General features: G+C 37.7%; 1 protein-coding gene across 1 annotated transcript in view; it reads right to left on the bottom strand.

Annotated features, from left to right (window-relative positions):
* The window catches only part of STARD9 (StAR related lipid transfer domain containing 9), a 1,457,104-nt gene that overhangs the window by 143,626 nt on the left and 1,293,596 nt on the right, over window positions 1-19,882 (bottom strand). Inside the window, exons 28-29 of the mRNA XM_044073541.1 lie at window positions 12,394-12,487; window positions 8,212-8,405 (exon numbers count right to left, since the gene is read on the bottom strand). Of these exons, the coding sequence (XP_043929476.1) occupies window positions 8,212-8,405; window positions 12,394-12,487 (288 nt within the window). The remainder of the gene's footprint in view (window positions 1-8,211; window positions 8,406-12,393; window positions 12,488-19,882) is intronic.

Below are 19,882 nucleotides of genomic sequence, written 5' to 3'. Positions count from 1 at the left end.
CCATTTTGAATTATAATTTTCTGCTTGTGCTATGTACAGGGGCCTCAACTGTTTTGCTCTGAAATACCTCTTCAACTCGGGTAATCCCAATCTACCCTGTTCTACTAGAAAAATAAGATTATCCCATTTGACTCTTGCATTCTTCCCCCTCCCATATAAAATCCTTCAGCTCTTTATTAACTGCTACCACAACTTCTCCTGTGGTTGATAAAAATATTTCTGACCTGTATATAAAACTAAAGGGACTAAACATTTGACCTGCTTTTATCTTACTACTCGTATATGTATAAATGAGCTTCCATTTCCTCAGTTTCTTTTGTTTAGCCTCTTCCCACATATCCTTAGCTGCCAAACCAATACCATTTTAATCCTTACTCCTAAATACTTCATTTTCTCATGTCCCCATAAGTATGGATATTGCTGAACCAATTTGTATGTGGGTACACAGTTTACCACTATTGCTTTTGTTTTAGCTTCATTCATTTTGTATCCCAAAAAAAGGCTTGGAACTGTTTCAGTATGTTTCACAGCACTGTGATGTCCCTTTCTGGTTTTGTTATGTATAAAATAATGTTATCTGCAAATAGAGCCAGCTTTTGTCAACTACCATACCAATTACATCCTTCAATTTCTGAGTCCCTTATTTTCTTTGCCAATGGTTCTAAATATAATGCAAATAAAGGGCAGACAGGACACCCCCTGCCTGGATCCTCTGCTCAAGCAGAGATTATCAGAGTGGACCCCACCCACTTTAATTTTTACTTTTGATCCCTTATGCATCTTCCTAATCAACCTTATAATTTTATCAGGGAATGCAAATGCTTCCATTGCTCCTCTCATAAAGTACCATCTTAATCTGTCAAATGCTTTCTCTGCAGTAAGACCTAGCAACAGTGGAATTTTCTTATATTCTGCTTTCCTCTGGACCATCACTGTTCTGTTAATGTTGTCAAATGTCTGCTTCCCCTCCACAAAACCACATTGATACATATCTATCTATTTTGCTATCTTGTTTGCCATTTTTTTTTCATTGAAGTAAAGGGAAAATATTCCCTACGGCGATTTCCATGTTACGCACTTGACGTTTCGACATTTCAACCAATCGGGTTCGCTCAATACGCATTTGCCATTTACAATTTTCGATCACGTGACAGGAACCCTTATATTTTCCCTTATGGGCCTCCTGGATGCATCTTCACTGTTGCAAATCAAATTCCAGTCCCCACCTATAAGTAATATTCCTAGCTGAAAGCTGATCATTTCTCACAGAATTTTCTTAAACTTTATTATAGCAGTTTTCAGTGGAATGTAAACAAATGCCAGTGTAATCCTTCTCCCTTGCCAGTAGCCCCTTATTAATATAAATCTGCCATTATTATCTTTTATATTTTCCTCTATTATTATTATTGGAGCTCCTCTCGCAATTAATATTAAGTACTCTTCTCTTCCTTTGCCCCAAGTATTCTGCTGAATAACCATTCCGAAAACCTTCCTTTATCAAATTCACATTTTCAGTTCTTTCCAAGTGTGTCGCCTGGAGCATAAGCTAGAACTGCTCTGTATTTTTTAATATCTAGCTCACTACTCTTTCTTTTTTGTATTTTATCTGTCAAACAATGAACATTTAAGAACATTACAGAAAGAATCATTCTTGAGGGATTATTATTCCCACCATTTATGTATAAAAGCTTGTTGTTAAACATTTGGTTCCAGCTTTTGTGTTACAAGCATGCACCATTTGGCAGGTTAATCTTTTATACAACTGATTCTTGGCATCTCCATTTGAGCCTATGTCACATCTTGCTGAATTTTTTGTTTTATTGGAAACCCTCAAACAAAAGTACAGCCCCCTTAAAACCTATTAACTTAATAACACACAAAACAATGTCCATGACAAGAACAAACATTCTAAACTGATAGCCACACCCACAAGCTAGAGACAACCAAAACAAAAGGTCATTCATGCTAAGACATATGATACAGCCTGTGCTTTTAGTAAGTGCTGTCTGATTTTGTCTTATCTTTATAGTTCTCCCAGCTAACAAAACACTTAAATGTTTTCAGTAAACATTTTCTCCAAGCGATTTCTCTATCAGATTCTCTTCTTGTGACACGCAAACCAGACGCAAACTGCTAAGAATACCTTGTTTGCCAGAAAAAAATGTACAATATTCAGCATTCTTTTTCATTTATATACTTTATAGTAAACATGCAAGTAAACTGGGTTAAAATTAATTTCCAATCCACGCATGAGAAAAAGCACACTAATTTTTCTTTTGTTGTGCTCTCTTAACCAGACCTTTCTATTCTCCTCCTTTCCCCCACACTGCAGTGCCTACATTTCTTAAAACTGAACAAGGAAAAAGAGAGAAGGAAAAAAAGCATCTGTTTATATCAGTATTCCCATTACATTAAAAAATAACTAAGAAAACTTTACTTCATAGCTTGCTAAGAAAGTCATGCAACATTAAGCAATACCATTAAAGAAAAATAAATTTATTTTACTTACAACTAACCTTTTCCCTTCTACTCTCCAAAGTAGTTCTCTGAAGATTACTGACATAATGTAGGGTATATGCTTTAGTCCCCTACAAATTTAACAACGTTGACAAAAATCCAATATTTCCAAATCCTTTTTTCACCATGCTTCATAAACATAATTATTACTTTGTAAACCCACATTTGTCTGTTTTCAAGTTACTGATTTTATTCTTTGAACATTAATAACATGAAGCAGGATATATGCTTTAAATTCCCCCATAAGTTTAACAAAGTCCAAGGAAGTCCAACAATTTCAAATTTTCTTGTTCTTTCATGTTTTGCAAACATAATTATTGCTTTATTATCCGACAGTTATCGATTTCCAAGTTACTAGCCTTAATCCTGTTTCATCTCCCAAATCCTGTCTCGGTTTAATTTTCAACATATTCCTGACTCTTCTAGTTGATTCTTATGTTTTCTTCCTTCTCTCAGGAAACTAAAACAGTGTAAAGGATTTCACAGGCTTAGTCTCTTTGTAGTCCTTATCACCAGGACAATATGAAGCAGAACATCCTTCTGATTCACAGCTCACCCTTTGTAGGACAAACTTTTCTATTTCCTCCTTAGCATGCACTTCATCAGAAATTATTTTCTTTCTCCATTGAAAAACACTTTGAAGATGGCTCAGTACAGCACTTTGAATCTCATGCCTGTTTTTTGACACTCCCTAAATAATGGAATATATTTACTCCTCTTCTGCCTGGTGTACAATGAGTAGTCATTTTCCACAAACACTCCACTGTCTCCTATTTGTACCACTTTATCCTACTGCCACAGTTCTGTCAGAATCAACTCATTCTGCTGATAAGACTGCATATTTACTGTTAATGATCTAGTTTGTTTTATAGTAACCAGATTCAGAGCATACAAACTATGTGCCCTTTCAATTCACAGTGCCTGTTGTGGAATACCAGTCCAGTTACTTATTTGTGCTTTCATAAAATTAATACAGTTTGTTCCTTCCAACTTCTTTGGTACAACATAAAATCTCAGGTTACGTGAACTATCTTCCAACTCTATTATTTTTTAAGTATTTCTTCTTGTGCAGTCTACTATTCAGTTAGCCTTTTCCTCATTTCAGCCTCTGAGTTTTGCACTTCTGCCATCTTATCTGAATATCTGTTTAAAGCCTCTTCCATTTTTCCAGCTTTTTATTGTGTTGATGCACTCCATCAATGTTTTGTTTATTTTAACCAGTTCTGTGTGCAGCTGCTTTATACTCTCTTTTAGGTTACTGAAGTCATGTCTGGATCTTTTACTGCTTTGTCCTGAACGGCAGTAGTCCTCCCAGTCTGTTTCTTCCTCATCTTTTGCAGCTGATTTTCTTCCAGGTCCTTTATATTTATTTTTTCCTAGCATCCAGGCAGTGCACTTACTAGCCAGTTACTGCAATTTAACCAGAAATCTAGATCCATTGTTAAGTTTCTGTTTTCAGACAGGGAGAGCCAGAATTAAGCTATTATTCAATGTGCAGTCATCTTTGAATCTCCTCTTTTCAGGTCTCATTTTAAAAAGATTAATCAACACAAATCAACAATGGATATAAAAGATCTAATCAAAACATTTATAAAAATATACTGAAAATAAACTGCCAGAAGATCAAATAAAATAACTGACAATCCTATATCAATGTCTGAACCCAAAATTCAGAGTAATAAATTAAAACTCAATAAGGCACCTGAAAATGATGGTATAATACCTGAACTATATAAAATGATGACTAAGGATGCCTTGAGTATTTTACTAGAGGTATTTTCAATAGTTAAAGGACATACAAGGGTACCACCATCCTAGAAATCCACCCTAATATCCCCAATTTTAAAACCTGACAAGGACTCAACATAATGTTCTTCATACTGACCAATTTCATTATTAAATGTAGATTATAAAATATTCATGGCAATCTATGCCTCTAGAATAAAACAATTTCTTCCAATGTTGATAAACAATGATCAGATTGTGTTTATAATGAACAGGAACACCCATGATAATATCAAGACAATACTATCAATAATTGAATACTAATACTTCAAAACAAAAACTAACTTTGGTTAGTCTGGATATCAGTAGTGCATTTGATTCAGTTAATCGGGAGTATTTGTTATTAGTACTGGAGGAATGTAATTTTCAAATAATTTCTTACAATTAATCAAACTTCTCTATGAAAACTCTGTTGCATACATTAAGATAGGCTCATATACTTCCCAATCAATCATGATTACTAAAGGTACTAAACAGGGGTGTGCCCAGTCACCATTGCTATTTGCTCTGGAACCTTTTGCAAATTATATAAGATCAAATAATAATATCAATGGCATACTAATAAATAATAATTTAATCCTCAAAATACAATTATTTGCAGATTACATCCTATTATCTCTGACTGATTGCAATTCTTCTCTTATTGCAGTATTCCAAGCAATATAAATATTCCAGAAGAATTGGGGCTCGGATTAATGAGAATAAGACTAAAATACTACCTGTTAATTGTAATGTTAATAAAACAGATAAGATATTGCATAAATGCATTGTGAAAGATGGTAAAATTACTTAGGAATAATATTGTCTGATAATATTAAAGATTTAACAACCCTTAATTATAATAACTTAACACGGTCTCACATCCTCTACTCTTATCTCAACTTTCCTCCCTCAATTTCTCTCCTTCCTCCGTAGCCTGGTTTACAAGTCAGCTCTCCAATAGACAACAAGCTGTTAAATGGAAAAATTCCACTTCATCCTTTCTCAAACAATCCCCCCCCCCTCGTGTCCCCAAGGCTCTATTCTTGGCCCGTTACTTTTCAATATTTTCTTTAATAACTTTCACAAATCCACAGATAATGCTACACTGATCCATTATGCTGATTCCACAATCATCTGTACAGCAAACTCTCCCTCCGAACTCCTTCAAAAAACCCAAACAGCCTTCTACAATACCAAAACTTGGATGCTAAACAACTACCTTGCTCTCAATACTAACAAAACAAAAATCATGATATTCTCCCTTTCGAGAAATTTCACCATAGACAAAAGCTCCTTTAAAATAAAAAAGCCACAATAACACTATTGTACCTCACACCAAACTCCTCTGAGTCAACATTGATGACCATTTAAAATTTGATATCCACATCCAAAATAATATAAAAAAAACCACCAAAAACTACGTCTGCTGTACAGACAAAATCGCTATCTAACCACTTCTACCAGATGTACTCTAGCCTCCACCTACCTGCTCCCTCTCTTATGTATGGTACCCCTCTACTTGCTCATCTCCAACTTAAAAACAAACTGGAAGCCTGCTATAACAAAGTCTGTAAATTTGCTACAGGGTCCAAATACTCTACCCATCAGTGCTATTCCCTCCACTCCCTAAACTCACTTGAGCTTCCTAATTTCCTGAAATTCATACAACTCACTACTGCTCACAAATTCATATTCCAACCCTCCCATCTGCCCCTCATTTTCATCTTTTTTAACCGCTTACCTTCCCAGTCATACTCTTAGATCTGCAAACCAAAACTTCCTTAAAATTTATAAACCCCTTCGCCCACCTGGCCAATTACTTCTATCACACTCCTTAGCAAAACTATGGAATGCTCTCCCCCCTCTCTCCGCTGTACTCACAACCACTATAATTTCAAATCTCTCCTCCATTCTTACCCTACCTCAAACTGGGACTGTTTTTGCTCTCTTCCCACCTAAATTACAGTGTCATCTTTTTCAAACCTCCTTTCAATCTCATCTGCTATCACCTCTGATTAACAGCATTGTTAGAACAAACACTAAACTTGTATAAACACTTTATGATTTGTACTTTTAATTACATTATCTGTATTACTTTTTATTTTGTCTACATTTTAACATGTGTTTTTTAAACATATATTCCCTGATTTTGTATTTTAAGTTGTATATTTATGTTTCTGTATACTGCATATTCCATAATATTTTAAATTCTGTTAACTTTTTTGGAGCTTTTCTCCCCCGGCCTCCACTGAAATTGGGCATTGCTTGGCCCAATGGACTTCCCTGGTCATCACACTGGAAATAAATAAAATTCCATAAAACAAACTCTTAATAAACAGATTGCATTTTTTCAGTATGGAAGAGAAAATCTCCTTAATTAAAATGATTATCATTCCTAAAATTCTCCATGTAATACAATTGTTATCCCTCCCACTCCTAAAAAATATGTAATGTAAAAGAGTATAATTCTTTGTTTCTAAGATTTTTATTGTTTCCTAATAAGCCTAGATTGGCTTTAAACCATTACATTAAAGATTGGATCTCAAGTGGTACTGGTCTTCCAGATTTAGAATTATATTCCTTATACTCAATTGTTAAGACAATAATTTCTTGGTTAAATAAGAATTATAATGCCAAATGGAAAGATATTCAGGGAGGCATTTGGTATAAATACAATAATTTAACAAAATCATATTATACTAGAATAGATACTAATAAATTTCATTGGTTAGTAAAAGACTTTTATAGAAAACAAGACCAGTTAACTATTATTATATTAATATGATAACAACATCCTTTAAAAATCATTTCCTGGAACCCTGAATATAAAAGCATGGGTTTTCTTTGTATTTCTGACTGCCTATACTCAAAATAGTATTCATACATTTAATTTAATAACAATGAGTACATTTAACGACAAAAACCTGTTGCACTGGTATCAATTACTAGACAATGGGAAGTTACAAAATGTCGACCATATCATTAATAAGTTTGAGTTAAGCAAAGATAGGTGGTTAGAAATTCAAAACTGCAGACAATTTGTTGAACAGAAGATTAATCTAATGCAACCAATAGTTAGAAAAATTTCCCCCATTCATTGATTTACACGTTGCTCTAATGCACCGGAATATAATTGGAAAGGGACTTCTATCTAAAATATACAAGGTATTTAAGAAATCAACAGTATGTCACAGAGAAAGCTATTGGGATTATTTTAGACTTGCTAATAATAACTCCCCAAGTGAAGATGATAAAAAACTAATACTCCAATCTTCAAAACAAACTACTTCATCACTAAGGTAGAGGACATTCTCTTGGAAGTACTTACACAGAGCCTTTATCACACCACATAAAGCTGAACTGATGTATAATAAAGACATAGGATGCTGGAGATATAAACTAAATGTTAAAGCTGACTGGCAGCATATCTTTTATGACTTTATAAAACTTAAAACATACTGGGATAATATGAATTCTCTCTTATAGTCTGTTTTTAAAGATAAATTTATGCTGACCAAATCTCTTATTTTATTTAATATGCCTCTTCTCACTTGTGTCATGAAAATAAAATACCCACTTTTATGGAGTATCTTAACATTAGCAAGAAAAGTCAGCAAAGAACTGCTGGATAAACAGACATTTAATAATTAACTAACAACTACTCTTTTTCTGATTAAAAAGCTTATTTTACAATATACACCATTGTAAACAGTTATTTTAGTTGTTTATTATTGTTCTTTAGATATGTATATTTGTTTTATAATATTTCTATTATATATAAATGTTTAGTTGTTAAAACTTTCAATAAAAACAATTGAGAAAACAATGGTGAAGGTTTATCATATATGATTAAGAGTTCTCATGTAAAGTTTATCAGATCAGTTAAGGAGCAAATGTGCAGACAGAAGGAGGTTGCTTATTACTCACCTCTGCTGCAGCACAACCCAGCGTGTGTTTTGCCAAATCTTGGTAGAATGCAGAGACACTGGGGCATGGCTTCACTGATGTTGAAGTTCGAGAGTCCTGGCTGCCAATACTGTTCTGAAATGGAAAGGTAACTCTCTCCTGGCTCTTCACACTACTGCCATGAAGTGATGCCACAACCGAGGAAACAGAAGTACCTAAAATACAATGACAGTAGTAGCAGTAATAATAATAATAATAATACTGTGCCTAAAAGAAATATGTCTAGGGTCATAGTTAAGTACTAGGCTAGCTGCCCTTGTGGGCCATTTTAAGCCTAGCCAATTTCCCTTTTTATACTCAAAATAACCTATCCAATTTGGTTATAGATCTGCCTTATCTATCCCATGGTCGATAATATATTACCCCTAATAAGAATAACTGGGATCATGCCATAGATAATTTGAGGGAACCCATGCATGGGATAATGCACTTAGGAGCTGCCTCTGTCTATTAGTATACAGGGGCAGTCCTGGGGTAAAATTCTGTTTCTCATCCATAGATTTAAGTTGTGCTTACAAATGGATAAGGATAACCTTTGTTTTATGTGGATGAGAAGTTTGTTCCATAGCACTGGTATCCTCTGTGAAACATACCTGTCCCTCCAACTATTCTGTTCATGTTGCAGAATAGGTTTAGGTCCCTGCACTGAGTATTTCTGATGCCATCTGACTTGCTGATGTACAGTAAATCCATCAGTAATGGGTCAGAGGATGGCTTGTATGCTAGACACATGTCACCTCTTACCAGTCTGTAGGATACTGAGCATAGTGATAGGGTTCCAAGTTGGTCCATTTAAGACATGTTGTTTAGGCTTTGTATCCTTTTACTAAGGTATCTATATGAGAGATCCAGTTGTTGCATGTGTCCAGACAGATGAATGCCAAAGGGTGCATTACATTCAATGATTCAGTGATGAAGGCTGAGTAAATGGGGACAACATCCCTAGATTTACACATAACCCCTTTGTGTACAAGCTATGCAATATTGAAAGACTTTCTTACAACAGTCATATGCTGGTCAAAAATTAGATCCTTGTCCACATAATTTCCCAAATCACAAACAACTGGGACAACTCTTTAAGGGAATATTGTCAGTAACGAATAATTCAAAAGATGGGAAACAGCCTTTGGCACACAAAACCAGTGAAACAAAGCAGAAGGCTGCGAAGAACCACACACTAGGGACATCCCTTAGTGGAAAATCAGATTCGTTGAACACAAACTCTCCAGAACCATATGTTTTCGTCCAAAGGACTTCATAAGATGAATTAGTAAAGACGCACAGTCCTCTTATACCAGTACAAAAGGTTCAAATCCACCAATGAACAACCATCATCAATTAAAAGCATTCAATGTTAAAAAGGTACTATCACCCTATTTCAAGTAACAACAGTTTAATATCAGTCATCAAATGTAATACAGCAACCCTAGCCAATATTATATGTTATATATAAAGTTCTATATAAAATACAAAAATACACAAAAATAAATTGGTAAAAGAATACTTATTAAAACAAATATCAATTGTATAATTAAATACCAACACATAAAATAGGGAAATGTCACCATCTAGTGGCCAAAAGAGAAAACTACACGTGCACAGTAAAATCCTAGGGGGTCTATATCACGTTGTAGAACTTTTAAAAGTTCAAACGTCATATGGTCGACACCATATGATCGAACTTTTAAAAGTTTGAAGGTTTCAATGGAGATCTGCGTACAGTGTGGAATGGGAAGATTCCCCTTTCTGCACTGTAATGCGATCTTGGGGTTGGTATATTTAAAGGGTGGAGTGTGTGGGGGAAGCAGGGGGACGTGTCCCCCCTGTTTAAACCATTTAGGTAGGTTTTTTCTTTGGTTTATTTTTTTATTACATTTTCAAACTTTTAAAAGTTCGATCATATGGTGTCGACCATATGACGTTCGAACTTTTAAAAGTTTGATTATGTAATATAGACACACTCCTAGGCTCCTATATATGAAAATCAAATAATGTTGTGATCTACATACAATCAGCAAAAAAGCATACTAAGGGAAAAACACTAATCTGTTACCTTAAGAAGTATACACAGTCAAAGGCTGGCTGTTATTAAAAACAAGAACGCATTAAAATTTATCTCATCATAATACTCATATACTCTGGGTCTGTGCAAAGTCCTTCCTTGTGTAGGGGAATGACTGCAACTGTTCTCCATTTGCTTGTAACAAAACCAGTATGTAGGGTGAGAATGATTAGGCCCTATAAATGTTTCCTTGAGAATATGCCAGCATGCAATGCTGTTATAGGGAAAAGATAATTTTATTGTAGGGTTGGAAAGCTATGGAACACACTGCCTCAATGGATTAGAAAGGTGTCTAGTCAAGAAATGTTTATAGGTGACAAAGGTCCCTATTGGGGCTTGGAGTTTGTGACAAAGCTACAGTCTGACTCCAACAGTTGGGATGCAATAATGCACATTTGTGGGATGTATAATCTACACTACTGCAATTATGAAAGGGATCAAACAAGGGAAAGCAAGGCTGTAAAACATTTCTGAATAACGCTGTTGATATTACTAGGGAATGAATAGTGTAATTTTGAATACAGCACATTCATAAAGCTACAGAGTAAAATAGACAAAATAAAACAACTGGGAAATAGTTACTGCCATGGTAATTACATAGACAAGTAAATAGACAATTTTATGCAAATTTAATTCATTTATTTACAGAACGACTGACATTAGTACCAGTCTCAACCCAGTTTCTACTTCTTTCATCTCTGTTACTGTTACCTGCACAGGTAGGTACTTAATTACATCCAGCTGCAAACAAACACAAACAGATGCAAAACACCAACAAGTGACAGTGTGCCCACTACATCTTACATCATTTCAAACTAACTATGACCCATATAGATATCAAGGGCTGTGTCCCTTTTTTTTTCTAAATTTTTCAGTCTTTATATTGCTATGATATCCATCCCAATACTAATCACCTTTTCGTAAACATGCTTGAACCCCTTGTATTTACGTGCAAGTCTGGTATCTGACAGTAACATTAAGTGTTCCAAAGTCTTATTGACTGAACAAATGTTCAGCAGGGCAAAAGAACAATCCAGAGATCACAGTGCCTCCACTTCATGAAACTGATTATTTTAATGCTGTTAGGCTATCAACCACAATCTGGAATACAGTGGATCACAAACCAAAATTACACCACTGTACCACTTTCATGACACCCTTTACTGTTTCATATCATGGTTTCTGGTGCCCCTGAAAAGACTAGGCTTACAACCAGTCCTCAAGATCTCTCTTCATATACAAGATGGTTTTGCTCATGTCACCCAGTCTCATTCTCTTCAAAATGAATATTAACAGTGACTGCTGCAACTATTCACAGCATTCATTCTCTGACTCTCACAAGTATCTCAATCAGTGTCAGAGGCTCAACAGATGGTGCATTCATCTTTGAAGCTGGGAAAATCAATAGACTGTGGGTTCTATTCGCACACTTGGTGCTTGGATTTATTTTCCAGTAATGACAACAGAAAACCGCATTCTTGAGGTACTGTCCTGTAGATGCAATGTTAAACTGAGGCCCCTGCTTTACGAGGTGGTAATGGTTCATGTAGATATAAAAAAATCTCACAGCACTTATCAAAACCAGTCAGGGTACTTTATTTTTATGTACAAATATTTACAATCACATTATTTGCCCCTGTAAATGTTCATAGATATCACACACACACACACACACACACACACACACACACACACACACACACACACACACACACACACACACACACACACACACACGCTTCATTAATCCCCATCCCTTTCTGCCATAACCAAAATCTTATTTTCTTTAGCATGCTATTCAATAATTATACATTACCTCATTCCAACCCACCCAAGATAGCACTAAAGAAGACAGAGTTCTGCTGATAGGAATCAAACACAAATTACAGCCAGTGTTCAAGATGGCCTGAACCAAAGTTTAGTAATGACATGGCCTTTTTTGTGTAAGATGTATCCCACTACTGCACCCCTTTCCTCAAAAAAGAATGGGCCTTCTAACTTTAAAGAAATTTCTAAGGAGACCACAAAACAGAACAGACAAAAGAGTTGAGTCAAATACCGTTACAGCAATGTTTACTTACCAAGGGCTGAACTGGAATGCTGTCCAGACCAGACATCACAAGCTCTGTTGGTTGTTCGTCCCCTTCCCTCAGTTTTCTGCAGGTCAGGTTTGACCTGGAATTTAAACAAAGAAGGAAAAAATATGAATGCATAATGGGGAAAGGTCCTTTTATCAAAGACAACTAGAAACATCTTTCATTCTAATCTGATAGCTGTTGTACACATGATTAGTTCCAAGAAGAAGCTACCTTAATTACGGCTTTCCAAGACGCATATCAGTCTAGAACAACACTACTGCAAAATCTACTAGTACAACAGGAAATGAAAAAGTCCTTTAGAAGCGTGCACAGATTTATAGATGCTACAGTTTATTCCCTGACTGCAGAGAGTGCTTCAGTGCTCAGTTTTTAGTTTAAAAAAATGTCTAACTATTAAACTATAACAAACTGTTGCTGCAATGTAGCAAGCAGTTGCTACAGTTCAGACCACATATGGAATGCTAAAGTGCTCAGGTTTGACTGTATATGTAATACCAGCATTTAAAAGCAAGTACTGCATTAGAAATTAGGAAAGGCTGAACACCCACCTCAACACTTTGTGCCTGGGGCAGTTGCCCCTTTCACTCTGTCCTAGATATTCTACTGTACAGCAGGGAAACTTACACAAGAGGCATCTTGCAAGTCTTGTTCATTAAAGTGCAATAGTTTTCTAAGCAAGAAGCTAGGGCTGTGACTACTAAAAAAAGGGCAGAAAACAAGGCAATCTGTATATAAAAAGTACAGTTGTGTACACTTAACATAAATGTAGATGTTCGAGTGTCTTCACTGTTGCAGTCATGACTGTAGGGTTCTCCACTGCCAGCAGGCAGTCCTCGGTCGGCCAGAATCCCAAAGTCTGGGTCCGGCGTCGGCTGCTCATCCATGCTCCTTGACGTCAGAGCGCCAGGAGTACAAAGCTGACAGCCGACGCCATGTTCTCCAGTTTTTCTTGCCCCAGATGTCAGGTGTTCCAAAATGAGAAAGATCCCATACCCTTTGCAAATACACCTCAGAAGAAGGGTGAAAAAAGGGACCACACAAAAGAAAAAATAAGAGGGGACAGGAGGGAGGGAAACCCAGACTGCAACAGTGAAGACACTCGAACATCTACATTTATGGTAAGTGTACACAACTGTACTATGTTCATCGTGTTTCACTGTTGCAGTCATGACTGTAGGGTTGAATCCCAAAGCAGAATAAAAGGGAGGTGGTCATAAAGTAGAGGGGGCGGCTAAAAGACCCTGCAAGACTGCAGAAGCAAAGCCTGCCCTAGACTTAGAGTAAAGAGGTAGATTGTAGTGCTTAGAAAAAGTATGCACTGAACTCCAAGTTGCAGCTTCCAAAATGTCCTTGGTAGGAACACCTCTGAGGAAGGCAGATGAAGTGGCAGCAGCTCTGGTAGAGCGAGTCCTTATAGTCCCTGGGATTTGCTTTCCATGGTGTGAATAGCAAAATCTGATTCCATGAGCAATCCATTTGAAAATGGTCCATTTTGAAATAGCTTTACCTTGGGAACTTGAAGCATAAGAAACAAACAATTGCTCTGATTTCCTGATGTCCTTGGTTCTGTCCAGGTAAAAACGTAGTTGTCTGTGTACATCCAAGGAATGCAAGATCCTTTCCCCCTTATTTTGAGGAGTGGGGAAAAAAGTTGGCAAGTGAATAGTTTGATTTAAAGCCACTTTGGAAACCACCTTAGGCATGAAAGTAGGATTAGTCCTTAAAGACACCCTGTCTTGATGAAAAATAATATAAGGTTCCACAGCCATGAGAGCTTGCAACTCCAAAACTCTCCTGGCAGAGGTCAGAGCTAACAGGATGGTTGTCTTCCAAGATAAAAACTTGATGTCAGATGTGGCAGCAGGCTCAAAAGGAGGTAAGGTGAGTTTTTCCAAAACATAGTTGAGATCCCAAGCAGGAATGGGAGGAGATCTAGGGGGCCTTAAGTTCTTAGCTCCTCTGAGAAACTGTCTCATGAGCTGGTGGGAAAAGATTGGAAGGTCTGTATTATAATGAGCAGAAATAGCAGAGGCATGTATCTTTATGGAAGAGAAAGAGAGACCCTTGTGTAAGAGGTCTGTCAGGTAAAGTAAAATCAGAGGAATGTTAGGAATAAGAGGATCTGAATCCTGAGCCTGCATCCAGGAACAAAATCTTTTCCATTTTCCTGCATAAGATTTTCTAGTGCTAAGACGTCTGGCTTCTAAAATGACATCCATAACCTGCTTGGGTAGGAGAGAATGAATCATAGACCCTGGATTAACCAGGCCACCAGGCTGAGAGTTTTGACATGGGAGTGCAGAACCTGACCCTGGTGTTGGGACAGAAGGTTCGGAGTCTGTGGTAAAACCCAAGGGGGCTCCAGACAAAGGTTTTTCAGTGCTGGGTACCAAAATTGTCAAGGCCAATTTGGGGCCAGCAAGACTATCATCTTGGGCTTGCCCTGTTTGATCTTTAATAATACCCGTGGAAGAAGAAGAAGAGGCGGGAAGGCATACCCCGAGAGGTTTCTCCAACTGAATGACAGTGCATCCACTTTCCAAGCTAGTTCGTGGAATGTCCTGGTGCAAAAAATCTGTAGTTGATTATTGAGGTGGGATGCAAAGAGGTCTATGTGAGGACATCCCCAGACTGCTGTAATCATCTTGAATATTTCGGTGTCCAGCATCCATTCGTGTGGGTCCGACAGGTTTCTGCTCAGACTGTCTACCAGGAAGTTTTGCTTACCTGGTAGAAACTGAGCTTGAAGGTCCAGTTTGCAAGCTAGAGCTGTGTTCCATAGATTCATGGCTAGTCTGCAAAGAGAATAGGAATAAGATCCCCCTTGCTTGTTTATGTACCACATAACTGTGGTGTTGTCTGTCCGTATCAGTAGTTGTCCTGGTTGTAGAAGATTTCTGAAGGCCAATAGAGCTTTCTGAACGGCTAACATTTCCTTTAAATTGATATGCAGGTGCTTCTGATCCTTTGTCCAAAGGCCCTACAGACAAGACAGTTGCCCTGAAAATGAGCTCCCCATGCATAATCTGAGGCATCCGTGGTTAGTATCTGAGTGGCTGGAGGCAGACTGAAGGGTTTTCCTTTGTTTAGAGTACATGCCTTGGACCACCAAAGGAATTCCTTTTGAAGACAAGGCAGGACGGTGATCTGTATGTCTAAACTGTGGCAATGCTGAGACCATACACTTTTTAGGTACCACTGTATTTTCCTCATATGTAGTCTTGCATATGGTACGAGAAGGATGCAGGAGGCCATGTAACCCAAAGCCTGCAGGAATTTCCTTGCAGATAGCTGAGTTAATGTTGCCAAGGTTTTGAAAGTTGAAGCCAGCTGTAATTGTTTTTCGTATGTCAGAAATGTCATCTGGGTTGTTGTGTTTAGAGAAGCACCCAGAAAAATTATCTGTTGTGAGGGTGTCAGATTTGACTTTTTTATGTTTACAGTGAATCCCAGGAACTTGAGAAGATTCTGAACAAACTCTAGATGTTGGAGTAAGACAACCTTGCTGTCTGCCTGAATAAGACAGTCGTCCAGATAAGGGTAAATTTGAATTCCCTTGAGTCTGCAATAAGCTACTACTGGAGCCAGGCATTTGGTGAAGACCCTGGGCGCAGTAGACAATCCAAAGGGCAGCGCAGAGAATTGATAGTGCCTCGATCCGGCCTTGAACCTGAGGTATTTTCTGCATTCCTGTCTGATGGGAATGTGTAAATATGCCTCCTTTAAATCCAAAGTTACCATCCATGCATTTTTGGTCAGCATTGGAAGTAGCTGCTGTAGAGTAAGCATCTTGAATTTTGGTATCTCGAGAAAAGTGTTCAAGACTGACAGATCCAGAATGGGTCTCCATGAATTTTGCTTCCTGGGGACTAGAAAGAGCCTTGAGTAAAAACCTTGTCCCATCTCTGAAAGTGGAACTAGTTCTATGGCTTTCATAGCCAAGAGAGCTTCCATGAGATATTATGGGAGATTAGATATTAACTCTGGGTATACACACAGAGGCAGCACTGTGCAACCAACACAAAAAGTTAACACCTGTATATATGTACAGCCTAACTTTTTTGAGCAAAGCTACTTTATGTAGCATTTAAGGGCAATTATATGCAATATGGACTTCTGCTAACATCCTACTACACACAAAACAACAAAGCAGCTCAGAAACTTACTGAAATGTATTATGTTAATTACCCTTTCATGTACACAAGTGTTCATCTCAGCACATTTGAGCTCTGTTCTCTGTGTAGGGTTGATCCCTTAGAAGCAAAAAAAAAAAAAAAAAGCTACCCCATTAGACTGACCCTGGTCCCACCTTCAATTCCCACTCTGCTGATCATCATCCACCACTGGTGCTTCTCCTCATCCACCAGGTCTAATGGGCTTCTCCTAACTCCAATCAGACTTAATCTCACCCATGCCTGGGGCCTGTGAGGAGACTGAGGTGTTCTGGTGCAGCACCACATTGCTGACAAGGGGTTCTTTTCTTATGCCCTAACTTCCCACACCCTTTGCATGCCTGTAACACCCTATGTGAAGGGCATGTAGACGGTGGTCTGGAACAATCTACTCCTCACTTCTGCCAGGACCTGATGTTGACATGCCACTCCTCCCAAAAATTAGTGAGCACAGTACAGCTGGCTCCCTAACCTCTACCAGAGAGCACTGGCCTCTCTGAGAACTCACACATGCACTCCACCTCCCCTGCCAGCACCTCGGATGCTTCAGCTACTAGTTGAATCCAGCTCAACTAAGTATATTCAGGGATTTATCCCCACTACACCACACTGCTGGCTCTCCACACCCATCTTGTGATGTAAAGGGATGTGTCAATAAGAGGCAGATTTTTTTTTTCTCTAAGGTATTCTTAGACCTGATCACATCCTCTTAAAGCAATGTTTCTAAAAAATGGGGATGCACTTATTTAGAAAATGCCTTCTCTAAGGAGAAGCTGCTAAACCTCTTTCTCTGAGAGGGATATAGAATCACAGCTGCTTACAACTGGAAGAACTCAGATGGAGAGGTTTGGAAGGTGGAAGGGGGAGCCTGAACAATCTAGACTGGAGGAGCCTCAGACCAGACAATCTTAGGAGAGTGAGGCACGGTATTCGGCATTGCCTCCTCTAACTTACTTTTTTCCTGCATTCTTGCCTGTCTGAGCTTTTGTCATTTGAAGGTAGAAGTCCTTTCAAAATCAGCTTATTCTTATGCTCTTGCAGAGTTTAGGTACCAAAACCTTTACAAATTTTACAATCCTGTTTTCAGTGATCCAGCCCCAGGCACACAATGCACAAATCACGAGTGCTCTGGGGCAGGATTTTATGGCCACAGCAATCATATTTTTTAATGCCCTGAAACCTGTGAAAAAGTAACCGAAACCCCCAAGCTTAAGCTTTTAATTGGAAAAACAAACAGTAATCTCAAAAATGCACCTTACTATAGTTATGTAACCAAAATAGCAGTTAATGATAATCAGCTTAATGTGAGAGCTAGGTGGAGAATTTGACCGAAAAAAAAAAGTCCTGAAGGACTAAAACAGACTAACGCCAATGACTAATAAACCCCAAAGAGGAGAACTATCATATAGGCTGCCAACTAGCACATAAAAAGGATTTCTGAGGGATAACTTATTGTTGTGAACTTTATGAGCTCCTGGGATTAGAGTGTGGATGCTTCAAGTGGCAAATGAGCAGTGGCAGCTCGCGATATCGGACTGTAGCCCCCCCAGCTGTGAACCACAATGGTACATTCTTACAGTCTTACACATCCTCCATACAAAGTGAATCTGGACTGCTGCCTTACCAGTCTGGATTCAGGTTCAATGGTTTGATTCTTGGCTGGGGTGCCTTCTGTGTGGAGTTTGCATGTCCTCCCTGTGTTTGTGTGGGTTTGCTCTGATGTCCTCCCATGATACAAAGACATGTGTCTGCAGTATTTCTCCCTGGGCCTCTGCTGAAAATTGGCTTTTATTCCAAGTCAGACTTTTCTGGTTAACAAATGTTAAATAAATAAAACTGACAGGCATTTGAATTTCAGACTTCATATTCTTCAGAAAGTACATAGTAACACAAAACCTTTTATTCTAGCAATTTTCTAAGCTTATACAATGATTATTTGAAATGTGTCCCTATTTCTGGGACTGTATTCCCCCCATTATTGGCTTTGTCCAGGTTTTTTGTGCTAAGGTTGAGAGCTATAGTGAGAACTGAATTCACTGAATATGTTTGAGGGCTGTATTCCCCCATTACTGGCTTTGTCCAGGTGTTTTGTGCTAAGCGGTTAACAGCTATGGTGAGAACTGAATTCACTAAATGGTAGCCATTTAAGTTTCAGTCTTCCTCTCTTTCACAAAACAGCTGATTTGGGATAGTGGTATGTTGTTCTGACTGTTTTCCACAGGGTCCTGGGTTCAAGGCTTGGCAATGAAATGCATGGTAGTAACACAGCATTTTATTCTAGCAACTTTCCAAGAATATACAAGCAATGTTTAAAATGTGTCCCTAGTTTTGCGGCTTTTGTCCCGCCCCAATACATTTTGGTTTTTTCCAGATTTCTTGTGCTGCAAAGGGGAAGAGAAGTTTAGTGCTGCTTATGCTGAGACTGCTTGCATTGTTAATAGCACAACAGATAGTGTACTTTCTTTTGATGCAGAAGGCTGTGGGTTCTACTCCCACAGTATGTAGATGCATTGATGATATTGTACTATGTTGTAAACGGGGTGGATGCTACCATCTTGGGAATGTCCCCTTTGGCGAAGATACCTAGTAACTATGAACCCGTTCATTATTTGCCATCCATTCCCTATTGCAATATTACTAGCTTATCATTTTTAAATGGAATATAGGCAATTTATTCCTCAAGGGCAACAGGCACTTTATTTGTAGATGAAACAATGAAATATCAAGTTGTTTGCTAGCAGCAACCTCTTCGTTAGTTACAGATCTTTTTAATGTAGAATTATTTAGATGACTTTTACTTCTGCAGAGATCGAGCATATTTACTGATACTGGTGGATTGTAGAAGTTTGAGTTGACTTTTATGATGGAAATGTTCCCAATTGGACAGTTTTGTCATTATTGGTGCATGCATTTTGTTTCATTGTTTACTGGAAAAATGTTCAAAACAATAAATTTAAAACACCCTCTAACAACTGTACTGTATTATACAAGGAATATAATTTAATGCAATCAGGAAGGTGCAGCACAAAACATGTATGCTTTGTATGCAAGGGGTCTATCATTTGAAAATAGCCCAAAGTTAATCTTTATCTGCCACTCGCCAAATGTATTTTCTTTGAATATGGATTTCAATGCTGTTTCAATGAATGTGAGTTTCAAGGGCAGAGAAGTTTTAATGCCAAGTCTGTTTTAATTGTGAGACTGCATTGCTTTGTTTAGCAGATGCCTTAGTGTTTGTGCCATAAAATGCAAAATAAAACTTTCAAATGAAGTCCAAATCATTGTAGAAGTAAAGCAGT

Source organism: Protopterus annectens, chromosome 6.part0 (assembly GCF_019279795.1).
Source record: "Protopterus annectens isolate FY-2018-M chromosome 6.part0, PAN1.0, whole genome shotgun sequence".
NCBI classification, from domain to species: domain Eukaryota; kingdom Metazoa; phylum Chordata; order Ceratodontiformes; family Protopteridae; genus Protopterus; species Protopterus annectens.
Note: the sequence above shows the minus strand (reverse complement) of the source record. Positions and strands in the feature narration are given on the sequence as shown.